Source organism: Telmatherina bonti (assembly GCF_933228915.1).
Source record: "Telmatherina bonti genome assembly, chromosome: 13".
NCBI lineage: Eukaryota > Metazoa > Chordata > Actinopteri > Atheriniformes > Telmatherinidae > Telmatherina > Telmatherina bonti.
In genome coordinates this window covers 34,814,672-34,828,378 of record NC_136611.1, presented here as the reverse complement: position 1 = coordinate 34,828,378, position 13,707 = coordinate 34,814,672, and the positions used below count along the sequence as shown (strand labels likewise).

Sequence of the window (13,707 nt, the reverse complement as noted above, 5' to 3'; positions counted from 1 at the left end):
TTGTTTTGATCTGTTCCATGAATCAGAATTTGTGAAGTAGATAACACAAAAGATGTGTCTGCAGGGAGCTGTACACAGCAGCATGTTTCCTCAGACGCTTCAGCAGAGACGCCAGCCTGAATCTCGAACACCAACACAAAAAGACAGAAACACATGAGCCTTAAATGCTCGCTGCTTGTCATGGAGGTGGTGTCCTGGACCGGAGGATCAGTCGTGTTTAAACAATAAATACTTAGATTCACAAACAGAGATTTTTACCAAAAAGCCTTAAACTGTGTAGAAGTGTGCAGGTATGTAAACTCATCTGACTTCTGCCGCATTTAACAGAGTTAACTTAATACGACAAATAATGTTTTACAAACAGGAAATAGTTTGTAAACGGTTCACACTCATGGAAACAGTCTGTAATTTAAATATTCAGAAGCACAACAACCCGGAAAAAAGACATCAGGTCCGTTTTAATCTCGTAAAGTGCATTTGGAGTGTTTTTACACGTTGGTGATCAGAAAGCAGAAACATCTCCAACAGAACACACCGACATGGAGGCTTAATGAATGGAAAGCACTGAGCTGCAGGTTCACTCTGCTTCTCCTCAACAGTCCAGGAGGACTGGAGCCACCTGGTGGCAGCATCAGTGATGTGCACGCATAGTGCAGATAGACAGACAGACAGACAGACAGACAGATAGATAGATAGATAGACAGATAGACAGACAGACAGACAGACAGATAGATAGATAGATAGACAGATAGATAGACAGATAGACAGATAGATAGATAGACAGATAGATAGATAAATAGATAGATAGATAGATAGATAGATAGATAGAGTTTGTGCCAAATAAACAGTCAAGTTTATATTTGATCAACATTAGCATCTTAATTAGCTTCATGATTTTATGTATTGATTATTCAAAGCCAAATTAAGGCTCATCGTCCTTCACAAACACATTTATCTGTTTTCCAAAAAGATAATATTTAGCAAATGAGGCTTTTTTCATATTTTTGTTTCCATTGATTAAAAAAGAAAAAAAAAATTAAATTATTATTTCTTTGACACATTCTGGATCTGTGATCCGTTTAACCTAAAATCTGGAAAAACAACAGAGTCTGAGCTCCTCTCCGCTGCTGCCGAGGGAGGGATTGAACCTCCGACGCGTGAAGGATTGTTTGTACGGAGTAAAAATAAAAGACTGAAAAGTAAACATGAATCTTGCGGCGAGGTGCAGCTGTTGAACTGAAACGCCGCCGTGCCACCCTGAAGGCCTGGAACTAAAACTAGAGCCGGGTCTGAGGTCGCGTTCAGACCCTCAGTAATGCCCCGGGAGCAGCAGCAATGCCTTCTGGGAAACCCTGATCCAGACGTTCAGTTCCCCCTGATCCCAAACGCAGGTTTGTATCCCGACTGACGGGTGGGGTCGGCCAGTGGATGTCTGGCTGCACGCCACGCTGCCCGTTTCCCTGCAGCTGCCTTCAGTCGAGACACAAAACGCTGAAAACTCCCACATGGAACTAAAACAAGAGATTCCCTTTCCATCCTGAGAGGGACGGGAGTTCATCCGTCAGCAGCTGTCGGCCGCGGCTCAGAGGAAGAAGTTGATTTTGGCAGAGACGGCTTTGCAGCCCGTGGTGGAGAAGTACTTTCCTGCGACGGGGGCGTAGGTCATGTCTCCCCCGACCGCCTCCACCACGTCCTGCCGGCTGCAGCTGCCCCGCTGGCAGAGCTGCGAGCGGACGCAGCGCTCCACGTGGCACCGGCTCAGCGGCAGGAAGGGGACGAAGCGCGTGACCAGGTTCTGCTTTATGATGCTGGACTTGAAGAAACCACCTGGAAAGAAAGAAAAACTCTCTTCAGTTTCCTTCACTGGAGAATTTTTTAAGCCAGAACATAAAACTTAAAGAAACTTTGCTCATTTAGTGTTTGGAGATGAAGTATTGAAAGTTCTTCCAATCAAACAGCTGCAACGTAGGAACACCAAGCAAACGGCCGCGTCTCAGGTTGATGCGACTGTCGGCGTGGAGACGACACACCTCTCGTATCGGAGGACATTTCAAGCTGCGTGGAACAGAAACGTAAGACACGAAGCTGGGTCTGAATCTCCACCCTGCTCCCTACATGCTGCCATCTATAGTTCTCACGCCATTTTCTAGAGGTGTCCGAAAGTCCAGAGAGAGAAAAGTCGTCACTAAAAACTACCCACAATGCATCTTGAAACGTAATGAGCATCGATGGTCAGTAGACGGGTCCATATAGACCACAATGCATTGCAGGCTGGAGCTCTAAGTAGCTCACAGTCCCAACAAAGCAGGTTAAGAAAAAACTACAAATTAATTTTCTATCCTTATTTGTTGAATAAATATGCAACAAAGACGTAATAAAATACAAAATAACAGCTGTTCATGAGTTTGGACTGGATTTGGAACGACGTGTGGTGGTTGTCGTGGTGACAGTGCGTAGTCACATGATCGACGACGAGGAGAAAACAGCCAGCTTCGTGTCCGTATCGTCAACAGAACGAGTTCACCGTGCAGTGTTTATGTAGTAAAGGAGGGCTTAGAGTGGACATTCAGAGAAACATTGGTGTGAAATAACTTCCACCTGTTTGGACTGGATCTTCAGCTGATCTCAGGTCATCTCCACGGAAACGTAGACCTGTTTTCCTCATGAAACATAAGTGGGGGGCCTATCACGTTATAATGTGATAATTTCATATAAAAACGTGAAACTTAACACATTATAACCACAGACAGTAGATGAAAGATGGACGGAGCCTCTGGTGGTTAAAAGTGAAGCCTATACGGAGGTGCATAAAACTGCAGTTCCCCCTTCATCCACTAGGGGCTGCAAAACAGAGCGAATCTCCATAGACTCCCATGTAAAAAAGACCAACTTCACAGCAGGAATAAACATGTTTACAGCAGGAATAAACATGTTTACAGCAGAAATAAACATGTTTACAGCAGAAATAAACATGTTTACAGCAGGAATAAACATGTTTACGGCAGAAATAAACATGTTTACAGCCGAAATAAACATGTTTACAGCAGGAATAAACATGTTTACAGCCTGGTACAAAAATCCATTTTAGGTTTAATGGGTCAGGTTTACCTTCATGACAACTGTGGGGGGAGTGAATTTTTTTCTAACTCGCCCGTTTAAAAGTAATTTATTCTCAAAATTCGGCATATCTAGGGGCGTGTCCTTTTGATTGACAGGTACCCAATCTCCCACTTCGTGCGAAGAAGAACGTAGAACAACCACGGTTTTTAGCCGGTTAACAACGTGACTTAGCTTTAGCCTGCTTACCTCCGTTAGCTGGTTAGCTCCTGTTATCTCCGGGTTAGCTCGGTTAGCTCTTAGCTACAGAAAGCTCGGAGTTCGCTTGATGTTTATCATCCACCATGACGCTCACAGCCCCCCTCTCAGCTCCATATCTTTGCCCATATTTGTATTTTCCAGGCAAGACAACACGCATGCCCCTGCCAAGATGGCGATGGTAGGAACCGCCCACCGAGCTTTAATTCAGCTCTTCAGAAACCTACAGGTGACGTCATGGAGGCTCCGCCCATCTTTTTGTATATGGTTATCTATCTATCTATCTATGGTTATAACGTGATAAGTTTTATTGTAAAAACATATAACCACTTGAATGCAGCTAAGATGAAGCAGTTTGTATTCATAGCGATTCCCGTGCCGCTCAACTTGATCAATCAGAAATTATGCCAACTCAAGAGGACCAGACTCATTCTAAAATGACCCTTAAAGTATGCATACTTATTACAATGTCATCCAAAGTTTTTAAAAAGCAGCCAAATTTCACCATGTCTCAACCCAACTTGAGACAAGTCCTGTAAATGAGCCATTTGTGATCTCCCGTCCACCCTGCAAAGTCAAAAATGTCCTAATATCACGTTATAACGCAATAGGTTTCACGTTTTTACAATAAAACTATTACGTTATGACGTGATAAGGCCCCAACTTTTTTTTTTTTTTTTTAATTAGGATGACAGCTCTATGCTTCCGTATATCTGGATGTTTCTGACTGTATCTCTGGTGGACTTGCTGTCCCGCTGGCTACACGCAGATTAAAACATCTGCTGTGAGTTGACTCCACGCTCAAACTCTCCCGTCTGCAGATTAAATGTCCTGATAAAATGAAACGTTTCCTTACTTGTGTTGTTGTTATAAACCGCCTGTGCGACGGCTGCCTCCAGGTCAGCCAACCTGATCTCCTCTCTTTCCCGCCCAGCCTGCCGGTTCTCCAGAGCCACCTTGTTAATCGGGTCCTCTCCGGCCGTGCTGCAGAGAAAACACACAAACTGGCATCCACTGATTCACAACACAGATGTTTGTTCGTGGTAGAAACACGACCTCCACGTGAGGCTTTCCTCTGGAAAACTCGAACGTTTGGACGAGTCTGTTTGGAGGCATTTTTACAGAAACATCTTCAGGCTTCATGTGGAGGATAAGAAGTCCCTGCTTCGGCCTTCAGGGACCTGAACGTGTCAGAGTAACGTCAGCATCCTTTTCCAGTTTGTCCCAGAAGTCCGTAATACCAGCCTGAACCTCTGAAATCACATTACAGAGAAGCACACAGCGGCCAGAGGTCTCCTAGCCTGCCACGCCAGACTGGAGCGCTCAGTGCAGAGCGACTCAGTCTGGAGTCCCTCCCCTTCACAATGAGGTCTTTAACAAACCGGCCACTCTGACTGGTTGATCTGAGGAGACTCTTACCTCTTGCCTAGCATCACCACATATTCTTCATAACATTCAAGATGGCGCCCGGATGTAGCGGGAGTTCGTTTCTTCTACGGTTAGGTTCACAAAGCAACAGCGAGTTGCCGATAACGCCATGTAGCCTCCGGTTCTTACAGCGAAAAGGTCATTTATGTCTTCAGTACAGCACGCCGTGTTTATTTTCTTCTGTTGCGTTCGCTCTACTGAACACTTCCGGACATTGCAGGCTGCCGCTTTACTGACGTCAAGTCCGCCATTTGTCTGATTGGTTTATTCCACACTCGTTTTCCCGCCCTAGAAATCCGTTGACGTGAGTGAAGCTTGTCACATCCTCCATGTTCTGACAGAAAGCACTGGGGCGCTAATCCGTATTATAGGTTTGCAGCAGACCAGAATAATAGCCTGTTCCATCCTCCACGAGAAGAGAGAACTTTTTTCTTGTTCCCGACGCCCCGAGAAGAAAATGACTTCATTTTGTTCTCGCGGACGCGTTTGAAGACAGTTCTAGACACATCGGGCCGGCAGAACTTTTTTCTTGCGGGGCTGCGAGAAGTATCGTGTGATTGGTCGGACATGTGAGGTGGGCGTGGTTAACACGGAGAAAGCATGAAGCGGAGTTGCTGCTTCCATGTTTTTACTGTTGCAGGTAAAACGGATCGTTTTAATAAAACAGCTGATCGAGGTGGTGAGAAAGTACCAACATTTTTACATGTGGCATTAAAACACTCGGACCCCGCCGCGTGCACGACCCGCCCCTACGCGTGCACGACCCGCCCCGCCGCATGCACGACCCGCCCCGCCGCGGACGAAGCTGCTCGTTAAATATGAAACTAGAAACTCGGAGAGCAGAAACCTCCACCAAGCACGACGTTAAAGAATCCTTTTAAAACATTCCTGGATCCAAACGGTGATCCGGATCACCACCAGAATTTATTCACTTCTTCATTTTTACATTTCCGTCAACTCTGGAAATGTTTATAAAAATCCCTCCGTAACCTTTTGAGTTATCTTGAGCACAAAGACGGCGGGAAAAACAACCTCCTCGGTGGAGGTAACAACCGGGTTCATGGCACATAAAGCAGATATCGCCCCCCGCAGTGACCCCTCCCCGCTGCAGACCTGCTTCTCCTGGAGGATGGATGGACCTGATGTACAAGACGTTTTTTCTTGTTCTTGCAGCCTCGAGAACAAGAACTCGGTTCTCGCTTCTTGTGGAAGATGGGACAAGCTTGAGTCCCCAGATGCTACGCTGGTACAGCGAGAGAGTCTGGCTTGCCAGGCCAGAGGTCTTCATCTGACATGTTCAGAAGAACAGTCATGATTAAATGACTAATTACAGTCAAACTTCCCTTCGCCATGGTTACTGTCATGTGACCTTTTCCACCGCAGTTTCCAATCTGCACACAGAAAGTACAACATCCTCTTCGCTCTGAAACCTTTCTGTTCAGACGTCTGCCTGGTGTTGAGGATCCGTTTGAGCCTGAACTCACCTGACAGCGGTCGAACCGTGCGAGTGGGGAGCCGAGCCTCGGCAAGGGGAGGCTGGATTCCCACGTTGAAGAGAACAACGCTGGCAAATTTCTGTAGGAGTGGAGCGGACGTGGGATTCCCTCCCTGCAGATATCAGGAACTCTGGCAGCTTTGTATCGTTTAACAAACAACTTCAGCTTTGGCTTAAATCAGCAAACAGACTCTAACCATGATTCATCTGAGCTCAACTCCTTAAACATCGCCGCTCCAATCACAGTAGGGTGTTTTAAAGATGCAATACGCAACTTTCTGACCTTAAAACTCCGTGTTCGGACGTGTTCGATGACAGTCACATCTATCATGTGTATTTCTAGAGCTGCTGCTGCCCAGCAGCGTCCCGAGGCTGAGAAACCGACACCATGCAACTTTTACATCCAGGACGCGACGTGACGTCGCAGCAGAGTTTCACTTCAGTCACAAAACACACTGGATGTTTTGAACATTTAACATTGCTGATTCAGCAAAAAACCCCACAAGATTAAAAGAGAGAAAAAGAGAAAACAGTCATGGTAAGATGGTCTTCTGCTGGCTGGAGAGACAGTGTGTCTTTACTGCTCTTACATTTTTATGTTGTTATTTAGATCGTACAGTTACTGTTTTATTTTTATACCTCTATTCTATAATGTCTCGTGTGTGTGTATATTGTCTAGGGCTGAGCAAGATCCCATCTCCTGATATAGCTCATTTTATTGAATTTTTTTCAATAAAAACATTTTTTTTAATTGAATTTCCCTTTGGTGATTAATAAAGTGTTTTTCCATTTCATTTAATTTTATTTTCATTTAATTTTAATTTATATGCCCATAATGATATAAAACTGTGTAACGTGTCAGCCATCAGTTATGTGTCAGATGTTGCTAGGCAACAGCAGCAGTGATCTCCTTCCATCTGGGGGAACTATGGCCGTTTGACGTTCCACAGGTAAATACCTGCTGCAGCGTTTGGAGTTTATTCTGAGCTTTCTCCTCCACTTGAAGCTGCTTTTTCTGGTTGTCTCTATTCTTTATTCTGTATTCTTTATCCTGATTCCTGCAGGTGATAAAATGAGTTAGTTGTGTCAGAGTCCGTTGTTGGAACTGTGAGCTAGTCTGTTGTCGGTTCCACGTCGCTCTTTTTATATCCAAACTGCATCCAGACAGAAATCTCCCTCTTTTAAGAACAAGATCATCAGTTTGGGTTGGCTGCTCATCTTTTAGTGAATTATCCTCTGAAACACGTCTGCTACCGTCTTCCTCCATGTTTGTTTATGTATTACAGCGTGCCGTAAAGCGTGTCTTGACGTAAAATGCTGCAGTAAAGCAGCAACGATAGGAGCCTCAAATGAGACATTTTCTATCGTCCAGATGATATATATCGTCATGTCAACCAGCCCTAGTTTTATCATCATTAGTTTTTATGTGGTGTCTTTATTTTGTACCTGCTTTTGTCTGGACCTGCCCGGAGACTGCAGATGCAAATTAGCTGTTCGCTAACTCTGCAAACTGTCCCTGTCAAATAAACAAGGAATAAAACTAGCAGCCAGCTGACGTTAAGAAGAGTTTCTCTGCTGACTCTACGTGCACGTCAGCGCGGTCGGTCCAGTGCTGGAGTTCTGTACCTGATGAAGACGTAGATGGCCTTGCGGTAGTTAGTGCGAAACACAACATGGGAGGGCCCAAAAAACGGCTCCAGAACATCGATAAAGCCTGGAGGCATCTTCTCCATCTCGTCAAAAATGAAGACAGAGCGAGCGCACGCTGTCAGATTTCCCTCCACCCAGCTCTTCAGCTGCTTCTGCAAAGCAAGGCGAGGACAATTACTGATAGCAGACTGAGAAAATCCTACTGGTTTAATCACTAATGCACCATTTTGTGTTAGTTTTTACCACATATCACATGACGATTTAACAAAAATCAAGACGGCGTTATGTAAAAATATATCAATGTAACAGAATTAATGAAGTTTTTTGTCTTTTACATGAGAAATGGCAGCTTCTCATATCAACTGGAAGTGATTAAATCCAGGCACGGCAGACTCACCCTGTACTGTGTGACCTGCTGGGGCGAAGGAAAGTGAAGCGTGGGGACAAACTGGTGGACGTACGGGCTGCTCATGGCTGAACCGTACAGATGATTCCCCAGCATGGAGCTCACCAGCGTCTTCCCCGTCCCCGAAGAGCCATGGAAAGACAGTACCAGGGGTCGGTCAGGGTTTTTATTGTTCAGGAACTTAGCCACCTCCTCCGACACAATGTCTTGAGCCAGATGCTGACCAAAGACGTTCTTATAGAGATCCCACTCCAGGTCTGCTTATCGGGAAACGAGGAGAGGAACAGCTGAGATGCTGGAGCTCAGGTTTATGTTTGCATTAATAAATCACATGATCAGCCACAATGGGACTGTTAATAAAAGTCTTCATGCTTTGTTGGAGGATTTTACTCCCCTGAAGTATAAATGCCTACATTACAACCTCCTTAATAGACCATATAATCCTCATGTGTCAAAATGAACTATTTCTGTCTGGACTGACATGACTGATTAAAGGAGTTCCTTTAAATAACAGAATAAAAGCTGTTGTTATGTCTACGTATAGTTTTATAACTGTAACTTCAATAAATAAACATAACTTTATATTTGTTCCAGCCTCTTTTAATGTCAGAGTATAACTATAACTATAGTATACTATACTATATACTATAGAATAATAGTCTAGAATAAAACTCTTGTATACTGTACTATATACTATAGTATGACTATAACTATACTACACTACATACTATAGTATAACGATAACAATAATATACTATACTATATTCCATAGTATAACTATAGTATACCATACTATATACCATAGTATAACTATAACTATACTATACTACATACTATAGTATAACGATAACTATACTATACTATATATTGAAGTATAACAATAACTATAGAATACTATACTATGTACTATGGTATAAATATAACTAAAGTATACTATACTATGTACTATGGTATAAATATAACTAAAGTATACTATACTATGTACTATGGTATAAATATAACTAAAGTATACTATACTATGTACTATGGTATAAATATAACTAAAGTATACTATACTAGACTATATACTATAGTATAATGATAACTATAATATACTATACTATATTTCATAGTATAACTATAGTATACTATACTACATGCTATAGTATAACTATAATTATAGCATACTATACTATATACCATAGTATAACTATAACTATAGTATACTATACTATATTCCATAGTATAAATATAACTAATGTATACTATTCTATATACTATAGTATAACTATAACTATAGTATACTATACTATATTCCACAGTATAAATATAACTAATGTATACTATTCTATATACTATAGTATAACTATAGTATACTATACTATATTCCACAGTATAAATATAACTAATGTATACTATTCTATATACTATAGTATAATGATAACTATAGTATACTATACTATATACTATAGTATAACTATAGTATACTATACTATATATTATAGTATAACTATAACTATAATATACTATACTATATATTATAGTATAACTATAACTTTAGTATACTATACTATATATTATAGTATAACTATAACTTTAGTATACTATACTATATATTATAGTATAACTATAACTTTAGTATACTATACTATATATTATAGTATAACTATAACTATAGTATACTATACTATATATTATAGTATAACTATAACTTTAGTATACTATACTATATATTATAGTATAACTATAACTATAGTATACTATACTATATATTATAGTATAACTATAACTGTAACTTGTACAACTTCCTGTTTGGGAGCTAGCATTAGCCACCACAAGCATGCTTCATCACCTCATCCAACGCATTGGTAATCAAAACACTGTTTGGCTAACACAATTACTATTTAAAAAACATTTATGTTGAGTTACGGATAACATAACAGCACTTTGTTTTGCTCGCTAACAAATAGCATCAGCATTAAGTTTCCAGCCAGAAGCATTTCCTACCTCTGATGTTCGGCTTAAAGTCACAGTCACAGCTCTCTGATATGGTGCAGAACAGTTTCTGAAAAACGCAGCAGACTGGGCTGAAAATGCATAAAAACAGCACAAACAGAATAATTAACATTTTAGCTGCCTGGTGGGGACAGAAAAAGCGACTGCACACTCGCTTTACTGCAGCTGCTTTCCGTCCATTGAAAGATTGAAAGGTTGTAGTTTTTCTACTTCAAGGATTAGGTGATTAAACACGGATAGACGCTACAAAAGAATACATCTCCCAGAATGCATCTGGAGGAGGACACGCTGGAGGATCACAGTGCAAAAGGCGTTTTGAACAGTGTTGCCAGGTCCAATTATTTTAAGCCACTTTGGGCTTGTTTTTATGGAAAGTCGCTTGTAAATATTATCAATTGCAGGTTGCAGTTTTTTGGGCTTGTTATCAAAACACTATTTGCTTTTTTGGGCTAAATTTATTCCCTGTATGAAATTAAATTAAATGAAATGAAAAATATTTTATTAATCCCCAAAGGGAAATTCAATATTCTAGTATATAACCATTATGGTTAAATGCTACATGGTATGAACCATTCCTGAATCTTTTCACTGATTTACATTCATGTGAAAAGCATCACACAGTAGTTTATCCATTTTTTGTATCCATAAAAAAAAAAAAAAAAAAAATTTTCCTTGGTAACCACGCAGGCACAAACAGGTGTTGTGCCATAAAGTGATTGGCTGCCAGAAATCAATTAAACGGCGCGCAGCCTGTTAAAGATCAGATTCTGTTGGTGTCTCAAATCTGCTGCTTTTCTTCTCAAAACCGATGTGACAGGTGACATCATGTCCATTTCAACAGAGAAAGTCTGTTTTTGCTACAAGTTAGTGCTTTAACTGATTAACAAGTGAAACATAAATCCTGAGTTTTCCATCCATCATTCTCATAATTTGTACATTCATTACAGACAGATTAGATTTTGTAATGTATCGGACTCCGAGCCATCATGAATGAACTCTATCTATCCTGTGTACGTATCAAACAAACATCACCCGCTCTGTGTCATCCATCCATCTATCCATCTATCCATCCATCTATCCATCCGTTCGTCCATCCATTCACCCACCCACCCACCTATCCATCCATCCATCCATCCATCCATCTATCTGTCCATTAATCCATCCATCCATCCATTCACCCACCCACCCACCTATCCATCCATCTATCTGTCCATTAATCCATCCATCCATCCATCCATCCATCCATTCACCCACCCACCCACCTATCCATCCATCCATCTATCTGTCCATTAATCCATCCATCCATCCATCCATCCATCCATCCATTCACCCACCCACCCACCTATCCATCCATCCATCCATCCATCTATCTGTCCATTAATCCATCCATCCATCCATCCATCCATCCATCCATCCATCCATTCACCCACCCACCCACCTATCCATCCATCCATCTATCTATCTGTCCATTAATCCATCCATCCATCCATCCATTCACCCACCCACCCACCTATCCATCCATCCATCCATCCATCCATCTATCTGTCCATTAATCCATCCATCCATCCATCCATCCATTCACCCACCCACCCACCCACCTATCCATCCATCCATCCATCCATCCATCTATCTGTCCATTAATCCATCCATCCATCCATCCATCCATTCACCCACCCACCCACCTATCCATCCATCCATCCATTCACCCACCCACCCACCTATCCATCCATCCATCCATCCATTCACCCACCCACCCACCTATCCATCCATCCATCCGTCCATCCATCTATCTGTCCAATAATCCATCCATCCATCCATCCATCCATTCACCCACCCACCCACCTATCCATCCATCCATCCATCCGTCATCCATCTATCTGTCCATTAATCCATCCATCCATCCATCCATCCATCCATCCATCCATCCACCCACCCATCCATTTATCCATCTATCCACCCATCTATCTGTCCATTAATCCATCCATCCATCCATCCATTCACCCACCCACCCACCCACCTATCCATCCATCCATCCATCCATCTGTCCATTAATCCATCCATCCATCCATCCATCCATCATCCATCCATCCATCCATCATCCATCCATCTATCCATCCATCCATCCATCCATTCATCCATCCATCCATTCATCCATCCATCCAGATCTGAAAAAAGGAAAACTAGTATCATCTGTTGCTGTCTTTGAGTTCCACAGCTGACTCTCAAACTTTCTCTGAGTTACAGTATCTGATCATATGTTCCTAAATAATCCATGTATGCTTATTTTTTTCTTTTTCAGGATTTCTGTAATTTGCGTCCTTGTCTTCGTATCATCATGTGACCATCCAGTCATATGAACATCATATTCCTGTTTATAAAGTCCAGTAGTGGGACAGGTGCTTGTACTTCATGCATCTTTGAGTCTTCACAGGAGTAACTCAGATAAAGCAACATTTCTTAGTTGTCATGGTAACCCACAAACTTCTCTGGAAACTCAGCGGACCATTTGAAATGACACAGTTACAGCATTTGCTGAAAGACTGTACAACATGCAACTTACTGAGAAGTATTCTTCAACTACTTTGTCACATCACAAACACAAACCTCAATGAACTTTACTGACAGAGCAACACAAAGTAGCTCGCAGCTGTACAGTGGAAGGAAAATAGGTGGTTTTCAAAGTTTTTCTTAAATAAAAATAAGAAAATTGCGGTGTACATTTGTCTTTAGCCAAGCTCTGGTCCTCGAAGGCGGCCGTCCTGCAGGTTTTAGATGTTTTCCTGCTCCAGAACACCTGATTCAGATCAAAGTGATTCAATGGCTTGTTGCTGAGGTCTGCAAAGTAACCCATTTATTTGAGTCAGATGTGATGAAGCAGGGAAACATCTAAATCCTGCAGGTCAGTGGTCCTCGAGGATGGGAATGTGAGATGCCTGACTTAAAGTGCTGGTCAGGGGAGCCCAGGTGAACCTCTCTGGGTCCCAAGGACCTGAACCTCCAGCTGCTGCCTGGGCACCGTGGTACAGCCAGCTGTAAATGGTCTACATGTACACATACAGTTTTACATGTAAAGGCAGTCAGTTTAAATCAGATCTTCCCTGCAGAAGATTGTCCCATACCGCTTTTCCTATTTTTAGAATTCGCATGTCTCTTGCCGATATGTTAAAGGCCATTGTCCTCCATGACTCCTCATCCATGAGTAAATCTGTAGGATTTACTGCAGCAAAATCTCCACTTTCCAGCAAAACATCTTATTAAGTTAATAGACAATAAGTTTTTAAATTTCCTGTTCTTATGTACAAGTCCTCCAGGAGGTTCTGCAGAGCCCCAATCAGACCAGTTTCCAGTCATGATGGGTGAATCAATGCTGGTTATGATTTGGACTCCACAGTGAAGAAGTGGATCAAGACCTGAGTCC

General features: G+C 42.0%; 1 protein-coding gene across 1 annotated transcript; it reads right to left on the bottom strand.

The window, feature by feature from the left end:
- Positions 1–188: 188 nt before the first annotated feature.
- On the bottom strand, positions 189–10,401 carry tor2a (torsin family 2, member A; the record flags this gene model as incomplete). Its single annotated transcript, XM_079250754.1, has 5 exons — positions 189–1,827; positions 4,172–4,299; positions 7,865–8,040; positions 8,286–8,551; positions 10,281–10,401. 5 exons carry the CDS (start codon positions 10,399–10,401, stop codon positions 1,583–1,585), a joined length of 936 nt encoding a protein of 311 aa, XP_079106880.1. The 3' UTR covers positions 189–1,582.
- Between the last annotated feature and the right edge of the window lie 3,306 nt (positions 10,402–13,707).